Genomic DNA, 19965 nt, shown 5'->3' with positions numbered 1-19965 from the left:
CGTACTGGCTGAAAACGGAGCACATCAGAACCAAGCTGACACTCTTACCTAAGCAGCCGCTGCTGTATAGCATCCCAGGAGTCTCGGCGGCTTTCATCCACATACATTCGAAAGAGTATTCTCAAGCAACAAGCCAAGCTGCTGGTCTCTTGCTTTAAGAGATTGGGTTTTGATTTACCCTTGAAGCCTAGAAATCAGTTACACACATATAAATGTATTTATAAAGATATTTAACTACAGTACTACCAACGGTATAGCTCTAGTTTAATCAAAATGGCAGATAATTTAGCAAACAGAAATACTTAAGTCATCAGGAAAGAGACAAGTAATGAAAGCATGCAGCACAGACCACTGCAACGGTATACTTTTGTACCTTGGTAGCTAAAGCGGTAAGTGCAGCTCTGTTTTTATCAAACTAAAACTAAAAGCCTCACCTGCTCTCCATAACACAGTTCGCTGTTCATAATTTGAATTAAAGGCTTTTGAAAATGAATGAGACTCTTGCAGACAATCTAGTAACTTAAAGAGGTGATGTGAAGACATATATTTATACATTCCTTGGTCTTCTGTGTCAATGTGGATATCTGCATCCAATGCATCTCGCTAAAGGGGGGGGGGAGAGACAGAAGAGAGTGTCAATAATATTCTTTATATATAAGCTTTAAAGCCTTTGATACTTCACAGATGACATACCACCAACTCTAGATTCCATTTTTAAGTACAAGTGAAACATTAGTGCAATACAGCACAGGAGAATCGTCCTGTCAAATGTCAGAGTTGTACTGTTTCAGTAGGATATTTTAAAAGAGAGAAATTAAAGATTTACCTAGTTATTACAAGGGAAAAAAAAATAATCATGAACAACAAGGGAAGAACCTCCCTTATCCAGGCATTAAAAAAAAAAAGGGTCATAGCAATACAGTACAGAACATTTCTTCTCATCTAGGAGTGGACTAAGTAGGTCTGCTGAATTCTGAATAACATCAAAATGAACCACAAAGTAGTGCAAGTTTAAACATTGCATAGTGTAGAAACTCCCCATCTTTGGCTAATGTCCAGTTTCATTAAATTTGGTCAATATTTTTAGCTAATTTCATTAGGAATTTACCTACACCACCCCCAAGCACTACCTGAATGCACTAGTCCAAACTGCTAGCTTAGGGCTTCAACAACATAGCCAAGCAATCTCTACCTGCACTATTCCTAGAATCAGACTTTTCAGGGACAAGGACCCCTCTGAGGCAGGTAATGAATTAAATCTTGACCATTAACCTTGCTAACTTTCAATTTCTGCATCTCCCCCTGTGTAAATGCCTGGAGGCTGAGCAAGGCCTCAACTGTGACTAAAAGACAGACACTCAGGCTAAATAACAGAAAAAGAATGCTCTCCCCAGAACAAATGAAGAACATTCTTGATGAGTAAGTATTCATTATAAAGACATTGATAACATTATGTTGATAATAAGAGTAATGGCACTATATATTTTATATATATATAAAAATAAAATAACTATCCAACAGGCAGACTGCCAGGAAGTGCTGGAGACAGTCAAAAACCACAGCTTAAGAGTAATGACACACACATTCAGGGTAGCCCTGACAGTGAGGAAAGGGCAGAGACTCTACACTATTTTGCAAACACACTTCAGAGCATTCAACAGTCTTCGCACTTTGCTGCCCCAACAGGGGTGTAGGTAAGACTGCCGGTACCTGAGCTGCAGCCATGTGCTCAGCATCTTCCTTCTTGCTTGTTGCAGGATAGAACACTATATTGTCAATGGTCTGTATCAACTCCAGCTGCACCACACACTTTATAAGGAGGCCAGCAAACAGTTTCTGGTCTAATGAAATGGAATAACACAAGCTTCAGAAGCAACTTATGACAATTCACTTACAACACACTAGTAAAACACTCCATTACCTTTAGCATTTTGATATTTAAAGATGCTGGGAATTATCTTACATAATTTCTCTGCAAGGTATAAACAAGTTGTAAAGATGTACCTCAAGCTTAAAGTGCCCAAAACCTTCCTCTAGGGAAGTGGACTGAGAGTGGCTACAAACATTCATTTAATAACCCTGCATGTTTTCCTTACTTGTATAAGGAGCACCTTTCCAGCTCTCATCTGTTGGATTTGAGAATTGACTTTGTCCTCTCTCTGAAGCATTTTTATCCATGCTGCTTAAAGACTGGTGATCTAGGTCTAAATCCTAGGAAAGAAAACAGAACAATTCCAGCAATTCAAAACACTAACTACCCACCAGCTATCATTTTTCAGATGGCTCCACTGATCTTGGATTCAAAGGCTTCCTGCATCCATTCTTTATATATTATTTCCCAGTGACACCGAATAGCAGCTAAAGTCAATTCCAGTATTTGTTGTCAGGTATATTTGCTACAATAAACCATATCAAAAGCTAACTTAACACAAAACCCTTCAAGTCAGTTTCTTGCACTGAATTAACTCTTACTAAGTGTCTTTCAGCTGAATCTTCCTCCATTCCCGCAGGCCTCCACGTCAGCAAGCTTCACCAAAAAAAAAAAAAAAAGAAAGGTAAATAACTGTTGCTCTGGAACTAGACATTTGTATGAGAAACAGATTTATGAACTTACACATGAGGAATAGTAGTTTTGAAGATTTCTAGCATACAATTGCATGTCTGGCCCCAGACTTCAGGGCTGAATTTCTGTCCATTCAGTATTACCAGGTTTTCTAGGCAGTTTGTACCCGATCGAGCCAACTGCTCATTATCTGTGAAGGAAATGTTCCATATTTATCAGCTTCTACAGTATCAATGGAAAATTAAGCATTCTCTATTGTTGCACCATTAAAGATTTTCACCAATGCTGTGAAATGCATGGTATCTTAGCTCACTTTTAAGGTGTATCAGAATAATATCAAGCTTAGGAACCTCATGAATAAAAACCAGTGTTTAAAAATAGACTTCAAGGGACATGAAAGAAGCAGAAAGTAAACATGTATCGAGACAAAGGAAAAGCACCAATTAAAAACTTAAGATTTCCTGGAAGGCAGTCCCCCCACATTACATATAAGCACAGTGCAGGATTTCAGGCATAAGAGCTGGAGCCCAGAGGAAAATACATTTTCTTTAGAAAGTCATATTTAATAGGACCAGATGGTTGGCAGGGGGGAGAAATTTAGAAGAAAAAAAGAAAAGTAGTCAGAACATACACATGTGTGTCTCTACATATGTGTATGTGTAAATAAGTGAGTTCTTTTGCTGGTGCAGCCAAATGGTGAAAGGTTGTAGGCAGAAGATTAACACAACTCTTTAACAGCTTTAGCTCTGTCACAATAGGACCATAAGTACATTATGAACTCATTAACAGAAGAGCAATTAAATAAGATTATACTCAAATATTTAATATACTGCATCCATCTATTACATAATGTATTGTCCTAATGGTAATCTTTGTTCTTCCAAAATTCAGTTAACTTTCCCCTTCTTAGGTAATGAGCATTTAAGAATACATTACTCAGAAGATACTAAGTAAATAAGCTACCTTGTTTTACACACCAGTGTAACTGTGCAAGTATGTCAGGAAGAAGGATCTCATTTAAAGCTTCATAAAATTGTGTAAATACATCACAGATGGCATAAAGTGCATGGTTGCATGTAGTGGTCATCCATTCAGACTTCTGTGGGGGAAAAAAAAAACAAACAAAAGGAAAGTCTTTCAAAAAAAAACCCAAACAAAAGGAAAGTCTTTGGTTTTATGCGTGTTCTTCTACTGTGATGGCACTTGGCTTTAGGCATGGCCATTCAACAAAGGACATGGCCTCTGAGGAGAGGAGTAGGACTCACACAAAGCTAAAAAACCTCACTACGGCAGCTGTCCTGTCAGAAGCATTACTTGGCCACATGAACACTGTCCATTTCCACAGCAAAAGTGAGAGAAATCTCCTTGGAAATACTCTGACAGACAGAGCAGACTGATAGGTGACTGGATACTGTGGGTTTCATACATACCACAGAGCAGAATACAACAACTTATCATGTTTGGGGCAGTATGGGGTAGAAACACACTGACGAGGCAAACAATACAAACTGCTGCAACTCTAACATTTGCTTGCTTTTTTGGTTTGGTGTTTTTTCTTTTTTTTTTTTGTTTTACCTCTGTTTGTTGTTCAGGGAGTTTCATATTATCAAAAATCCGAAACACAATTCTGAACAGATCTTGCCACCAGTGCTTTTCAAAGGTATGACCGTAGCTCTTCATTATTTCAAACATCACTGTTAAGCCTCTATAAGCAAACCCAACCAAATAAAGGAAAAGATGTTAAAATGCATTCCTGTGATCATGTCACTAACTAAAAAGGAAAAAATGAAAAACCCACCCTAAAACAGAACAGCTTTATTACCTTGTTCGAACATCTAATTTGCAACGATTGATGATACAAGAAAGTTCAAATAAAATGGGAAACCATCCTCTGACCCATACTCTGTCCCCTGGTGCAACATTCATGTCATCACTCGTGTATTCTCTTAATACCTTGGAGATGGGCAGGAAAGAAAGGTTAAAAAAATGTCAAAAGTACATGAAGTTGACAGATTTAGATACTACTAGTGGCACAGACAGACTTGAAGTTAGCTTAGTTTCTATCACAACGCTCAAATCCTGTAAAATACAAGTGTAAATCTGAGACACAACTATTTGTGAAAGTACTAGAAAAAAAATATATGGAAAATAAGTACTTTAATCCATTAAGTCCTGCTAAAGGCTTTACAAGTTGAGGTTTGGACTTCAAGAAGCAAGCTTGACAGCGACAGGCAACACATATAAATAAAGGGAATCGGGAAACCCAAGATTGGCACAAGCCAGTTCCACACTTTTCTGGCACCCTGAATAAAGCGTACACCTCTTGCACTGGTAACATGCAACTGCAGTTGGACTCCAGGCTCGTTTCAGCCAAGTGATGATTATACCAAGTATTCACACAACAGACTGATGTAGAAAAATATGCCTGTTTGTCACCAATTTACCAAGACATAGTGAGGTGACAGAACATGTAGTATTGTTTTCCGGGTCATTCTAATACTATAAAAAGAGGATTATTTCATTCAGTTATTTCCAATTTGGACTGATGAGACTTAATATCTTTTAATTAGTCCTAGTTTACTGCTTATACAATACCAGAATGACTGCTAATTTTGAATAAGCTTTTATTACAAACACTTGCTGCTGGAGACTGAAGTTTGAGTCTGAAAACTCTTTCTTAGCTACAAGATTAGTCTCAGTTTAACAGCAGAAGACAGTGCAAGAACACACACGGGCAAAAATGAAAGGAAAATACCTGTGGTCTTTCTGAAACATATTTTGCACAATACCGAATAAGTCTAATGGCTTCCATGCTGGTGTCCGGAAATGCAACATTGCAGGCAAACTCAGAAAGACATTTTACTGCATCCTGAAATGAGTCGATTGCTGCAGGAAAGTGCTGTTGAAAAATATTTGCTGTGAAGAACAAAGACATACAGTTTTTAAAACGCAGTGATACTGAAATCCACTGATAAACTGTCATTGATCAAGGAGATGTCAGTCATGGTATGCTGCTACTGAATGGACAAATGTGAAAGGACCAGATCTTCTAGATTAAATATGGTTCTCTCTCTTCCCTTGCATTCTTCCCCATCCCACCCCGCCACCCAACTTTGTCAGCATCACATTTTCTCAGGTTGGATAATTAATAATTTCATAATCTAGGATTATTTCGTGGCTTCTCATATGGTTCAGTTCCCTCCCACAGCATATGCAACCCAAAGCTCTTAAAATATTTTGAGAAATAATAGGAGTAAACTTTATGTTACCTCCCCTGCTGTGAAGGAAGTTACCTAAATTACCTAAGCCTGTAATTATTCATGTTCTGTAGCAAGTGAGGAAAAAGCAGTTAGATTTCACACTTAAGGAGCAGACTAAATACAAAACAAATCCAACACAAACTAGCTACAACTCCCAACAGCTATGAGATTCAAGTCAGCAAAGAAAGTTATGTTACTGTTTGCATTTATTAATACTGTCCATAGCTCTTTTCCCCCCATGTTACTTTCTGGGAAGAGGGTAGTTTCTGGACATTTAAGAAAGCTACAATCAATATTCAAGGTCTATTTCAAGAATATTTGAGATCGCTGTCTTCCTTTGAAAGTGGCAGCAGTCTGTTGGTCACACCTACTTGTGGAGCTGTGTGTGACTTGTGGTCACACATACTTGTGGAGCAGGCAGGCTTTAGGAACTAAATCACACATCAGCATCACAAATGTGGTGATCCCCACCACACCATACTGAATCAGAATGGGAGTTTGAAATGTGTTCCTTAATCCAAACCAATTTACTGCAATAAAGGGGGCAACATACGAACTTACTGAATCTATTCCAAACTTCCAAAGTTCTACAGCAGGATACCTATGCATCATTTTTCCTGTCCATAGCAACCAGAAGACCTAATGGATAAGACCTAGCTGCGGAGTTTACACAGCCTGGCTCCAAGATCTTGTGCTTATTTATCTGGAAATACAAGAGTCTTACTCAGATAGGCCTTTAAAACCAGAACCACAGCAGCTAAGCTCATTTGGGTACTCCCATCTGTCAAGCATCACTTACTAACTATGTGAGCTGTAGTTTGAAAGGCCAGCTCCACAATATTCCCATCATGGTCTGACGCTGCTTGATGAAAGACTGCAAAGATATTCTTCCAGCCTGAACGAATATTGCCTGCTTGAGAGTTCACCATCTGAGCAATACAGCGTATTACCATGTCCCGAATAGTTGGAGATCTTGAAAAGGAAAAAAAAAAAAAAGGAAAGTAAGACTTTCAGAAGCAGCACAAAGTAACTGTGCCACTTCCATGTGCATGACAATCTAACCCACACCAAGCAGCATCTTTAAATAGGACTTAAGCAAGCTAACACAGAAGTTCCAGTGCATCACACCTGTTTTTCTTCATAATATGCTCAAAGGGCCTTAGGAAGTCTTTCTGGAAGCGGAAGTTGGCTAATTCTCCCTTCTCAAGAAATTTCATTGACAGCTGCCTCAGTGAGTCTACTGCAAAGATGGCAACATCTTCGTTAGGATTACATCCAACCTAGAAGAAAGCACATTTTCAAACACTTACTCCTATAAGTAATACGTTTGCTGGTAACAAACTCATCATTCAAGTCTCATGTCAGTTCACTAAAAATCACTAGCACGTTGTAGTTTTCAGGTATTTAGAAGATAGGGGGTTACTTTCAGAGAGGACTTTCTCCATCATTTGATCCAACTAAACAGACCCATGGATTTTGTGTGCAACAACTGCAGCACTACAATAGCCAGCTAAACAACAATGAAAAAAAAAAAAAATTGGACTAAACAAATCCCACCCAAACATGGTCCAGTACCCTAAGGAAAATACCTTTGTTGATCCAGCACCACCCGTTTCAAAGAAAAACTAACTTGGCATTTGATCAGAAGGATAAGACAATAGGGTAAGGAAAAATTACAAATACAAAAATCAAAAAAGTAAGTAAAGATCATTCCCATGAATATTTCCATTTCTGTTTACACACTTCAGGTTTCTAAATAGGTGCCTCCTTTAGGCGCCTTTAATGGATTAAAATATAAAATAATGACAACCTACACCACTAAGAACATAAAAGGCAAAAGCTGATTAAAGAAGTCCTGCTATTCATGTATGTTCTGTAACTTGATGTTAAAAAATACCTTATTGAAGTGATCTCCAATCACGTGCCAAATCCTTGACCACTGCAGCCTAATGCGATTCATGTTGTAATATGATATCTCCACTATCTTCTGCAGGCTGAACATGCGGGGATGGTGTGGGGAAGCCAGCTCATCCATGGAAACAGCACACAGCCATCGGACAAAGTCAACTGAACATTAAAACACACTACGGTAAGTTCAGGATGTTACACTGTAAGAGTTGCTGTAACCCACCAGACGGTCATCGTGCTTACCTATTGCGTTTCCATCCAGCCTAGTCGATCCTGTAAATATCCTACGGAACAAAGAAATGAGTTGCAGTTTTAGCTGTGCAGCCACAAGAGTCAATCACATCTGAGTGCTGTAGGCAAATGTCAGCATTATCTCCTGGAGGTACGTTACAATCCTCCATGCCCTGAACTCTGCAACTGTTTTATTCTTACTCCTGGGCAGCGGTTCATGCCCTTCTCCTTGTCTAAGCATTCTCATCCCTTGTATCCAGGGCAAATAGTGCTGGAACACTCATTTGGGTGACAGTATGTTGAGCCTCATAGGGAGAATAAAAAGACATTAAGAAAGCTGTGCTGCAAGACTTGACTGGATGCCAGCCACCTGCTTGATCTTTACATGGTTCAAGAATAAGCTGTGGCCACCAAAACAGATCACAAAGACTTTGGATGCACCATTGTCCCTTCTTCCTCTTCAGCTGCTCACAGTCTTGAGAGGGATTCAGACCACTGACCACTGTTCACTCAAAACACTGAGAAGTGGAGAACGTTTCCAAATATTTTAGACTTTTACGTGGTCATAGACACATTTATGTTACAATCAATACTACAATTCTTAATGTATGCTTCCACAGCCTTGCCCTACAGTTTCAGTAATTATATAAAGTCCCTTTCCAACACATGGTTTATGATGGAAACATCTCTTTAGGTAACACCTAAGAAAGACAGTTGAGCAAGATAATGATTTGGACAAGAATGCACTGACTAATGAATAAAGAGCTAAAGAATAGCAACTAAAAAAGTGCTGAAATACTGATGTTTTTAAAGTTTTCAAAAGAAAACTGATGATGTAATAGAATAAAGGCATTTATTCATTTCAGATACCTGTCCTGTTCAGGCTAAATCCCACATCCACAGAACACAAAAGTTAGAGACAATTATCAGACTGATCTGTAAAACAAAAATAGCTAAACACTGTAACGTAATTCTGGTCTTCACTGGACATGCATACACACAGTGCTCCTTCTCAAAATACTCTACACTAGTTATACAGCTGTTTAATGAGTCTTTCTTTTGTGGCTATTACATGGCTAAAGAAATACACTTATTGGGTCCAGAGAAAGCATTGAAGTGTCAGCAACTTCCTTGCAAGAGAAATAACAGGCTTCAAGAACAAAAGTCTCTGTCAGAGTCTGCAAATAAAGTGAGGATGGTCAGTAACTTCATGTCATGCTTTCCCCAGAAAGAGATTATATTCCGTACCTGTCTACTGCTACAACCACGCTCTGTGAACTGGTCTCTCCCACGGACTCTTGAATGCTCGCCATATGGCGTTTATCAGCCCCACTTCCAACGAGGTTACCTGTAATAAAGGCCATTAAAATCCAGTATCAAGCACCATGAAATTGCAACTGTATACAAGTACACAAAGAAAAGTGACTACTGCTTCCAATCAGCTTGTAATTCACATGGAGCAGATGGTGTCTTTGCCAGATCTGTGCCAGATGATTACAAAATTAAATACCCAGTAAGTAGTATGGGTTTTTTTCCCTACCCCTAAGGGCATTGTGTTTTGACCATTACGTTTATTAAGTCAAGAAGATGCAATGTTGATATGAAGATTGAAAATGAGAAAATATTGGTCTTTAATATTAATGCTAAGTCAGATACAAGTAGTTAATGTTGGGCACGGTTCTGCTATATCCAGCATCATCGTGTATAGCATCAACTCCAGAGCATTTTCAAATTAAGAGGTTTCCTTGATGGTTTTCCAAAGATTAAAGCAACTTCCCTTGTCCCTCGAATTTAAAGCTTAAAATCTAAGGTTTCTCTCTCACACATACTGCGGGATCTATAGAAACTGGAACAGCAAACCCAACAGGCAGAGATAACACAAATTATCAATCACTGAAACATCTTTCAGTTCCTAAAGATCAATGGTTTATGTTTTCACTATTAAAAACAGAACATAAAAGGAAAGAACTGAATATACTGGTAACTAAATCATGACTTAGTAAGTATGGTAAGACAGTTTTGACAACACCACATTCCATCAAATAAATCTGGAGAAGTTTTGTTAAACAGCTTAATCAAATTACAAAATCAGAACAGATTTGGTAATTACAAATACATCTTGAAATATACAGCTCCATTTTTTAAAGTTCCATTAATCCAATACAGCTTCACCTGGAAACAAGTAAATATATTTTAATGTCTTATACCACTGAGCTTTCTTAGCCATCATACTTCACCTGGATGTGCATCTTTGTGAAGTTCAAGATTATGAATCTTACCTAATCCCAGGCCCATAAACTCTTCCCCTCCAGATGCATAGCCTTTAATGCTTCCTTCCCTTTCACGCCCAGAGCCAGACAGATACCGTGTTTTCACTCCAGTTCCTATAAGTTGTGCTAGTTCCAGCTGACTAATACATTTCAAGATCTGAAAATAAAAATATTTACACATTGTGTTTCTGGACAGCATCGTATTTTTATTCCTAACATGTATTTCTATTGAATATTTATAACCTTCCCAGGTTTCCCTAACCTTTAAAACAACTTTGACAATGAACAGTTTTGATGCAGCTGAAAGATTACTAATATAACTGGAAATAAAGTTGGGTGATCCATTCAAGATCACCAGCTGCCACGAACGATTCCAATATGAGAAAAAAAATAAACAATTCACAAAAATCTAACTTGGATCTCTAACTACTAGAGGAAAACTGTTTATTACTTCTCACAACATCAATTTTCAAAACAATAAACACCTTGGAGTTGATCTTCTAGAGAGTTCATTGTCCCAGAGATGAAGAGACTGAATTATTGCAGCTACTCACTTTGAGGAACTATGATCCAACAGACAGTGAAAATGCCAAAATTGTGCCTTGCCATCAGCACAAAATCGACTCTCTCTTCTATCCTACTCCCCCCACTGCAACATCCCTTGGACTGGCACAAGCATTTGTGAGGGTATGCTCTCAGCCAGGCTCAAGTAATTTGTTAGCTAGAGCAGCTTTTGGCTCGTATTATGTAGCCATGTCCCTTTCTGCAGCAGCACAGATTTATATCCAATTAAAGAGCTCCTGGAAAACATGCTATACAAAAATACGTATGATCCCAATGTCCTTACCTATCCCCCTATCCCCCCAGTGAGTTATTTTATCACTAATTCTACAAGTGATTGTGGTGTAAACGTCACCAAATGCTGCACAGAGAAATCCGGACCTATGAGCTAGAATATTTTTGTTTGCATGAATAAGAATACAGCAGTTTCTGAACAGAGCGCTCTGAAGTCAAATAAGACTTTGACACGGTTTTAATACTGGTCACACAGTGTCTGTGGGGTCTGACAAAAAAATGCAGTGCATTATTTTATGTATATATACACACATATATATAAAAAGCTACTAACAAAATAACGCACTTGTATCCACATTTTTAACAGGGTTCTGACACATGCTGGGAGCTAAATGCAGTTCCTAAAGACTCAAAGTAACAGAACAACAAAATCCTGTCAGTTTTCAAAAGCACAATGCAGTTCCATTATTTGAATTCAGGTTTTTACCTCGTGCCAAGAGTTCCCAAGATAGTTGCCATCCGTATGAGCAACTGTAATAAGCGTCTTAATGGTATCTATGTTCTTCTGTTTCATTTCTGTAATACTGGAACTGGCGGTCAACAAGGAAAAACGAGCAAGAGCCTGTACATATGCATCTCGTTCAAGCTACAAGACAGAAAAAGGCATCGTAATCAAGTCCCTGAAGAGCTAGAGAAAGCTACTCATCCAGCATGCCCACACAATCTTCCTTCTGTGCATACCCGGCAACTACATTAGAGCACTTCCCAGCTGAAGGAGAGTAGGAGGCAAGTTAGCAAATAGTCTTAATAAAAGACTCCGCAATAAAAAGAAAGCAGAGCTGAAAAGCTTGAGGATATCAAGATCTTAAAACAAACTAAAACAAGATTGTAATATTTTATTTTACCATGTCAAGAAATTAGATGAGACACTTATTTTCTATGTTTTAAGTTGTTTGTAATTCCTTATGTCCCTTCCAGAGCCTATGCTGCCCTTCGCAAGCCCCGTGCTAAGTCATATACAAACCTGCATTCCAAAGATACAGGCTATTCTAATTGCACATCGTATTCCTTCCAAACAAAGGGATGCAACTTCTGTGTCATCGCAGTTCTGCAGGCCAACACTGTATGCTGCCAGCAACGGAGTCCATACAAGCTAAAGAAAGGAATAAACTAAGTTCAGAAATCTATTACAGTTTTAGCCCAAAACACTAGGTAACTGAAACCAAATACATCCAGAGAGTCCGTTTGTAGCATTACCTAACTCCTCAGAGTAATTTTCCATGCTTAAAACCTGCAGGAATGAAGATACAAGAACTTGACACTCACTTTGAACATGGGTCTGACGTGATCCAGATGAGTGGCACTAGTAAAAGGAGCCTTTGCGTGGCTCACGGCCTCCATGAGGGCTTTAGCTGTTTTAGCCATCTGTTCCATCTCCAAGTTGTACAACAACCTCCGCTGCTTCTCATTAGCTACACCTAAGGGGAACACCACAGAGTTACATTGCTTTCTTTTCTAAAAGGCATATTCCATGTCTTCGTGTTGAGTATCACAAAGTGTTAAACAAAGGTATTGCAAATGAAATCTAAAGGTAAAAATCTTCCAGAATGTTAGAATTCAGGAGGCTGTCATATGTTGCAAGCAAGGAACTTCGTACTAAAACCCACACCCCAACTTAAGACATTATTCTATAAAATAACTAAATCAGCCCGTTTTCATGTGCCACATTATGACCTGATCACTGGAAGTCAGAGAGGCACACTCGATTAAATCACTCTGCCCGTAAAAATCAATGGAAAAATCCTTTGTCTTCCTAAGCCGAGATACTCCAAACAAAATTATCTCTCACCAATGTGATAAATTAATAACTTAGTGTTTCTTCATCCTTATAGTAAAGGTTGCAACTTCAATTTTCAAGCAAATCAGTTTTGATTGATCATTCTTATTTTGATGTAGGAAAGCTGCAAACTGCACAGAAAACACTGAAAAATCAACTATGCTGAAGATTCAGAATTCAGTAATTTTAATTTACTTAATACCAGTTATTCTGAGTAAAGCCAGAGTACAGCTGGGGATACTGGTTTCTAGTGTACACTACACACAAGTCCTCATTTGGTCTAGATGAAGACAGGTGACTACAGATCACGACAAACTCTGACCTCTCCCTTTTGATTATGAACTACATCAACCTTTGAACTATGCCATGCTATTGACAGGGAGACAAAAAAAACCCACAACCCAAACCAAAAACCACTCGCTAACACGTAAGAAAACCCATGACATTAACTTGCAAAGTAAGTGCCACCTTCAGTTATTCTACCATTTTCCCCTCATACTCCCATTAAAAACAAAACGAAACCAAACCCAAACTTAGTTTCCAGTGCCTCTCTACAGCAGTGCCAGATGCACTTACACAGCTGTGTTTCCATCACACAAGTAGCAGTATTATGTAATAACTGAGCCACTTCCATTCCAAATATCTAGAATTACGTTTAGAATGACTAATAAAGTATTGCACAAAGACGTTTTCAAAAAGGGATCTGAACTCCACTATGCCATCCTGGAAGTTACTGCAATAGTTCAAGAGCACAGTCGTTTTTCCAGTTTCTAGTTCCTTCTTACTTGGTTTACTACACTTGGTTGTAATTGCGTATTCTTTTGTCTCTTTCATTGCAATTTTCTTTCCTTCTATTTCTTCATAGATTGTGGATAAATACTCTACTGGCAGGTCTTTGCTGTCATTGATTCCTCGATTCATTTTAATGTATTGCTCCTTTGTCATTTTATTTTTGACCTGTAAAAAAGAGTGGAAGTTGGATATCAGATTTTGAATGCAAGTTCCAGGGAAATTTGAACTTCTACAAGTTCGGGGGTTTTTTGACTTCTACCTGTGGACTGTGCAAGTCTGTAGTCAGCATTATAATAGAGTATGCCAAAACGTAGGCAGTGTCAGCGCTAGCAAATAGTGTTTGCCTAAGGGAGGAAAAAAAACAAAACAAGTTTTTAGAGCCCTAATTCCTCAATCCATTAGCTCTATTTCTATATGCAAGAAGAATATCCAGAAGTGCTGTGTATTCAACCAAGAGCTAACAGAGCCTAAAATTAGTCTTCAGAAACGCATGAAGCCCCAGGTGTTTCAAAATGCAAATAAAAAGAGGGGGGAAAAGTGCATCTTCTTCAGTGTTGAAAACTAGCTGTAACTGGAGTTTTCAAGTACGTTCCCAAAAGACAGTACATTATCCTTCTTTGGGTAATCCTACAAAAGCTGAAGAACAGCTTATTTTTTTCTCCCAAGGTTTCATAAAGAATTATGCAAAACCAACCCAGGGACACACCACCCTGACTAAGGAATGGGAACCAGTAAAGCCTGAACCCCTAGCTAAACTTTAGTGCTGGTTTACTGCATTAGACACAAAAGCAACACTGCCTATTTGATGTGAACTAACATATATACATTTTGCTCCACATTTAATGGGCAAGCAAAAACATGTGTAACATCTTATTAGCTATTTATGCCATGTATTTTTTAAGTTTAGCAACTGCTACTTCTTACAACTGTTGTTTACACTTGACCAACCTACATTTGTTTAAAAATGGAACAGCTAATACAGAGACAATTTAACATACTTAGGGCTTCCCTTTTCCAATAATTCCTACTAGCAAGTATTTAGGATTTAATGAACTACCAGCATCAGTATATTTTCTATCCAAAGTTTCCATTTGGACTAGCTGCTGAAGAGTCAGCACCAACATTAGCAACAAGATCTGCACCCCACACAAGCCTGTAGAAGCTCCTTTCCCAGTGTGAGTGTGAGCTGCACTTGCCCCATGGGGCCACAAACACTACAGATGTTCTTCAGGCACTTCTCCAACATGAAGATATGGAATTACCGTTGGTTGCATTCAATGTATCTAGCAGCAAACTTCTCCATTAATCTATCAATCTTCTGGGCTTCACCTGGCAGACGAAAACCTTCCAGAAATATACGTAGAGCAGAGACAAAGTCTTTTCCACAGAAATCAAGCTGGTCTACATAGGCATACATCACTTCCTTGGTAAACTTGTTGCTTTCCCCAAGAAATTCCCCTACTTGGGTCTAAAAACACAAGAGACAGTTATTACTGTGTAATCCAACTGCCAACTTCGCAAGGAAGTTTAGAATACAAGAATTGCATAGCTGTCAGTTTTGTAAGACTGACACGCTTCACCAAGCGGGCAGAGCAACCGTTAGAGGGATGAGAAGAAACCAGTGCCCTTAGAAAATGCCTTTAGTCTGCATATTCTTGCTTCCCTGCCTCCCCAAGGCGAGATCCGCATTACTGCGGAGCCAAGGAAAGCTGAACCGTGCCCAGTTTCACACGCAGCAGAGAATGCTTTGCCACTGCAGTGCGTGACACTCCTTTGCTGGCAAGATACTGTCAGTGTTAATGCAAATAAAACACCAGCTCCTGTTCATGGGGAATCCCTTCAGCACTTTATTGTGAACACCCACACTCTACTAAAAAGCCAGGGACAGCAAGTACATAGAACGTAGCACTGGTGTGAAGTACCTTCATTGGAACCCTCACACTATCAGTTATCAATTGTGCATACAGACATCAGAAGATGGGGAGAAGAAAATTATCTTATGGTAGATGCAGTCTTACAGAACAGAGGCGTTCTTCTTGGTGCAAAAATTGTGCAATGTCCTCTGCAGCAGTGCCAAGCATTCCCTGCTCCTGCAGATACTGTATTCCTCTCTTTGGTTTTTTATTAAACCTATTAAAAAAAAAACACGGGTAAAGTGAGACATAGAAAATATCACAGCCTATAAAATTTTTCATCTTACAGAGCCCTTCAAAACCAAAGATTCTGTGCTGTAGCTCTATTTTCTTAAAGTTAGAAAGAAGTTGAAGAATGTGCAACAAATGTTAATTACATCACACCATAGGCTACATCTCCTGAGGTACCTTCAATTGCTGATAAGCCTAAGTTATTCCTGGAAAACTCACTTAAAAACTGACCCTTTTGAAATATTAAAAATTAGAGAATTTATATAACAAACATTGCTGTTCAAGACCTTTTTACAGCACTTACAGACAAAGATCTCTAAATTAATGAAAAAAAGGTAAAGCATAGCTGGACAGGGATTTAATTCTCCAAACACTTATTTCAATAAAAGACAACAAATGGTGTAAGAGCTGTGAGACAACATTAAGTCTGCCTGCTCAAATCAATTTCTCTCTAGGTATACACACACTCTTCTCTCTTGTGCGGTTGAAGCAACACAAAAGCAAGCTGTGAAACCACCCTCCACTCCACATGAGATTTTACTGAATTCCTTTGAACTGCAATAGCCCCCAGCATTAGCTTTTCAAGCAGCAGGCAAGAGTCTTCAGCATTAAGATAAATTTGCAAGCGTCCCTGCACGTTTGACTGTGTAAGAAACAGTACAGTTGTACACATCTTGGTTTTTTACTACTGAACTTTTATTTTCCTGTCAGACTGGACTTACAGTTCTATCCCATGTTCAATTATTTCCTTTTGTTGCTTGATGACTTCAAATTGCTCAGGATCATCTGGGATAGCAGTCTGGGTACCAACACTTCCAACTCCTGATGACACAGTGGAGTCCAATGAACTGACACTACTCCGTCTCCCTCCACTCTCAAGGCATTTACCTTCAGTCATGTCCTGTTCAGATGGTTTATATGAACCTGTTTATGAACAGGGTGAGACTCAGTTATCCTGTTCAGTCAAAAGCTTTTAGTTACAAAACTGCTCAGTAGAAATTTATGCATCAATATTCTTATTCTACCAGACACACTTTTTTGGCAGTCTACACTACACAAGGATGCTATATTGATGCAATGCTAAAATAATCCAACAAAAGGCAGAAAAGCAGCAGCAGCTATGGAGAAATTCTTGCACTCAACTTAGTGACTGCAAGATCACTTGATCTACGTGAGCCAGCTTTTATAGTGTAGACAATGGCGTGGCTAACACTCTTTGACAGAATCTGGTTATTTGATCCAGACACTTGGACAGTCAGTTACTGCCACACCATTAACAACTGTTTGTTACAAATACTTCATTTGTATAAACAAATCATTATGTAAAAACATCACTTCTAAGCACTGACTAAACACAGCGACAAACTTATTAAACAAATTGGTCTCTCCATAAGGAAACAATCTTACCCAAGCTAGTCTGATGATTCGGGTTCACATAAAGGTCTTTGCTCCACTCTACCATACATTTTAAAATAGAAACCAAACACTCAAGTCCTTTTTTCCTCAGGCTTAGTTCCTAAAAAACAAACAACCAAACCAACATACGTATATCCACAAACTTTTTAGAAGGCACTACATCACACTATTCAAATCTTAGCAAGTTTGTCAGTTTGGGGAAAATTATTTGTTATACAAAGTTTCTGCCCCTTAACTATTTAGGCTGGATATATCCACGTCAAAAGCAACCACAACCAGACTGACACCAGAACACATGCCAGCTGCTTTAAGCAGATTGTGTATTGACAGGAGTACAACCAAGGGGCAATATACACCAAATCCTAAACGCAGACCCTCTCTTGTATGAATGATTACGACCATCTACTAAGCCTCTATAATGTCCTATCTCTCCACAAGCAAGACAAGTGTGTCACTTACAGTAGCTGTACAGGAAACAGTTCTATTCAAAACCTGAAACAAAGGTCTCCTGGTTTTCATTTCCATTTTCTGGTCAAAGGACCATGGGGCGTGGGTGATGGGGGAGGAAATGAAGCAAGCATTGATGCAATTCTAATTGAAGGTGTAAGGTCTGCTCAGTTTGAGAGCAACACTGGCACCAACTTCACTTCAGCCCAGAAAAGATTAGGCTGGACTACAAAAAACAGTGCAGTAGGACAAGGCCAATATCAGAAATACCTGCTCTTGCTGGAAGCAGTCTATACTTCACCCTCCCTCTAAGGGCTGGGAAAGTATAATTTTAAAAATAAAATACTTGTAGTGGAGATGTGGCACAACAAATCTGTGCAAAGCAAACACATGATAAAGCCACTGCTAATTCATAAGCCCAGAAGCAACATCAGGCTCACTTGATTGTCTCTCCCATGGCAGCCCCACAAGAGACCAGAACAAGCCTAGTGTCACAATGCAAATATGCAGCGAAATCATCAGCATCCAACTGTTAATTAACAGTAAGTAGCATCAGTACACTACAGACAACACAAACCACTGGAAGTATCGATAATGATGCAGAGACAGCACCATTAATGAAAAAAAAAAAAAAGTACCTTTTCTTCAAAGTTGTTTTTCCTACCTGTAAAGGCGTCATTCCCAACTCGTGCCCACTTCGTCCCTGTGCGATTTTGGACAAATCATTTACAAGGCGTTCAAATATATTAGCAGCGTTTAAATCACAGTCATAGTTAACATAAATATCCACTACACACTGGGCATCTGGAAAATAAAAGAAAGTGAGAGTATTAGGATTCATTGTAATAGCATTTTTAAAAGGAATCAGCCAGTTGGAGCAGGCAGTGGGGATGAACCCAGACATTTAACCCAAGCACTATGGGATCAAATTCAGTTTTTCACACTTAAACATTACATGTGGCATTTGCTTTCAAGTTAATTTTCATCTACTGCCAGAGGAAGCGATTGCTTTTCACAACAACAGAAGTACCTGCACAGATTCTAGTTAAGGTCTGAATCACCATCCATTTGTGTTCAAAGGAGCTTGAAGAAGTCTCCAGGATATTCAGAAAAATCTCTTTGAAGAACACCTGCAAAATAAATGAGATAAAGGACTCGATGAGCTGAAACTTATTAGAACCATGTCAAATGTACAAATCCATTTCTATTCAGTAATTTCTCTTGAAGAGTATCATCTCATGCATATTAAAATTTGAATATAGTAGTAATATATTAGTATTGTAGGAAAACAAAATTAAGACACTAACTTCTGAGTTCCAGCTGTCTTTTTATCATTGCAGTATTTTTCTTTGAGAACTAGAACATCATACAAATGATAAATAAAAGTTTCTCACCTCAATCTGCATTTTTAAATGGGTCTTAAAATTCGAAAGCAGTGTGAGAAATATGGCAAGAGAGAGCTCAAATACATCAGGAACAGAAGAGACTCCATTTTTAGATAATGCTACACAAAGATATTGCTTGATTGCATTGATGAACATTTCGTGTGTCCTGAAAACTGGACCAGCATTCTGCAGGACCGAGAGAAGCAGCTGGAGAGACACTACCTTAGAACGCAATTCATGGGATCTAGAAAAAATTCAACATTAAGTATATTTATATTGTCTTTCTGAATACATACTTGTATCCAAACACGAGCATTATAGCATTTCTTCCATGTTCCTACAATTGTTATTTTCATTCCTTTCAATGCGGGGGTCGGGAGGGGTGGAAATCAGCCTGCAAGTGAATCTGGACCTCTACCATCTTAATTTGCAGATTTTCTAGGAGTATTAACATCTTACACTGGGATAATAGATGCAACTCAGCACTACTAAGAAGCATTCACCCACTGCCTCATCAAAAACTTCACAAATACTATAGTCAAGGCCACTTCAACTGGTAAGACTAATAAGCCCATTACACATACAAAAACCCCCTCAAGTATGAAAGTTTTAATAGTCTGAAGCAAGATTCAATCCTGGATTCATCAAGTTAACTGAAACAAGAGCCTGACAGGTGAATTTTCAATACCTGCTTTACTATACAGCAGCTACTGAACTGCCTCCAAAAGCTACCTGCAGAGGACAGTGTAATAAATAGGATCTCATTACTTGGGATCTGGTGGTCCGTCACCAAGTGGTTTCATGGAAAGCTTGCACAACGACCTGAACACAAGGAAGGCATCCTTTTGTAGAACATGGGAAAATTTGGCAGCAGCTTGATGTCCAGATACATCTGTTTCCTTGAGAGCAAGAAACAT

At 38.7% G+C, this 19965-nt stretch overlaps 1 protein-coding gene across 1 annotated transcript in view; it reads right to left on the bottom strand.

Annotated features, from left to right (window-relative positions):
* ARFGEF2 (ADP-ribosylation factor guanine nucleotide-exchange factor 2 (brefeldin A-inhibited)) overlaps positions 1-19965 on the bottom strand; it is a gene marked incomplete at its 5' end in the record, with an annotated part of 29395 nt that overhangs the window by 2846 nt on the left and 6584 nt on the right. Inside the window, 29 exons of the mRNA XM_010151563.1 lie at positions 49-187; positions 435-603; positions 1711-1841; positions 2097-2211; positions 2473-2527; positions 2615-2753; positions 3527-3662; positions 4139-4268; positions 4386-4516; positions 5319-5479; positions 6623-6795; positions 6952-7103; positions 7721-7890; positions 7975-8015; positions 9211-9310; positions 10242-10389; positions 11515-11673; positions 12052-12180; positions 12354-12505; positions 13650-13821; positions 13916-14000; positions 14919-15124; positions 15675-15786; positions 16523-16724; positions 17208-17316; positions 18328-18467; positions 18694-18793; positions 19058-19292; positions 19817-19947. Of these exons, the coding sequence (XP_010149865.1) occupies positions 49-187; positions 435-603; positions 1711-1841; positions 2097-2211; positions 2473-2527; positions 2615-2753; positions 3527-3662; positions 4139-4268; positions 4386-4516; positions 5319-5479; positions 6623-6795; positions 6952-7103; positions 7721-7890; positions 7975-8015; positions 9211-9310; positions 10242-10389; positions 11515-11673; positions 12052-12180; positions 12354-12505; positions 13650-13821; positions 13916-14000; positions 14919-15124; positions 15675-15786; positions 16523-16724; positions 17208-17316; positions 18328-18467; positions 18694-18793; positions 19058-19292; positions 19817-19947 (4022 nt within the window). The remainder of the gene's footprint in view (positions 1-48; positions 188-434; positions 604-1710; positions 1842-2096; positions 2212-2472; positions 2528-2614; positions 2754-3526; positions 3663-4138; positions 4269-4385; positions 4517-5318; positions 5480-6622; positions 6796-6951; positions 7104-7720; positions 7891-7974; positions 8016-9210; positions 9311-10241; positions 10390-11514; positions 11674-12051; positions 12181-12353; positions 12506-13649; positions 13822-13915; positions 14001-14918; positions 15125-15674; positions 15787-16522; positions 16725-17207; positions 17317-18327; positions 18468-18693; positions 18794-19057; positions 19293-19816; positions 19948-19965) is intronic.

The sequence above is a fragment of the Eurypyga helias genome, unplaced genomic scaffold (assembly GCF_000690775.1).
Source record: "Eurypyga helias isolate BGI_N326 unplaced genomic scaffold, ASM69077v1 scaffold29745, whole genome shotgun sequence".
Classification (NCBI taxonomy): domain Eukaryota; kingdom Metazoa; phylum Chordata; class Aves; order Eurypygiformes; family Eurypygidae; genus Eurypyga; species Eurypyga helias.
Note: the sequence above shows the minus strand (reverse complement) of the source record. Positions and strands in the feature narration are given on the sequence as shown.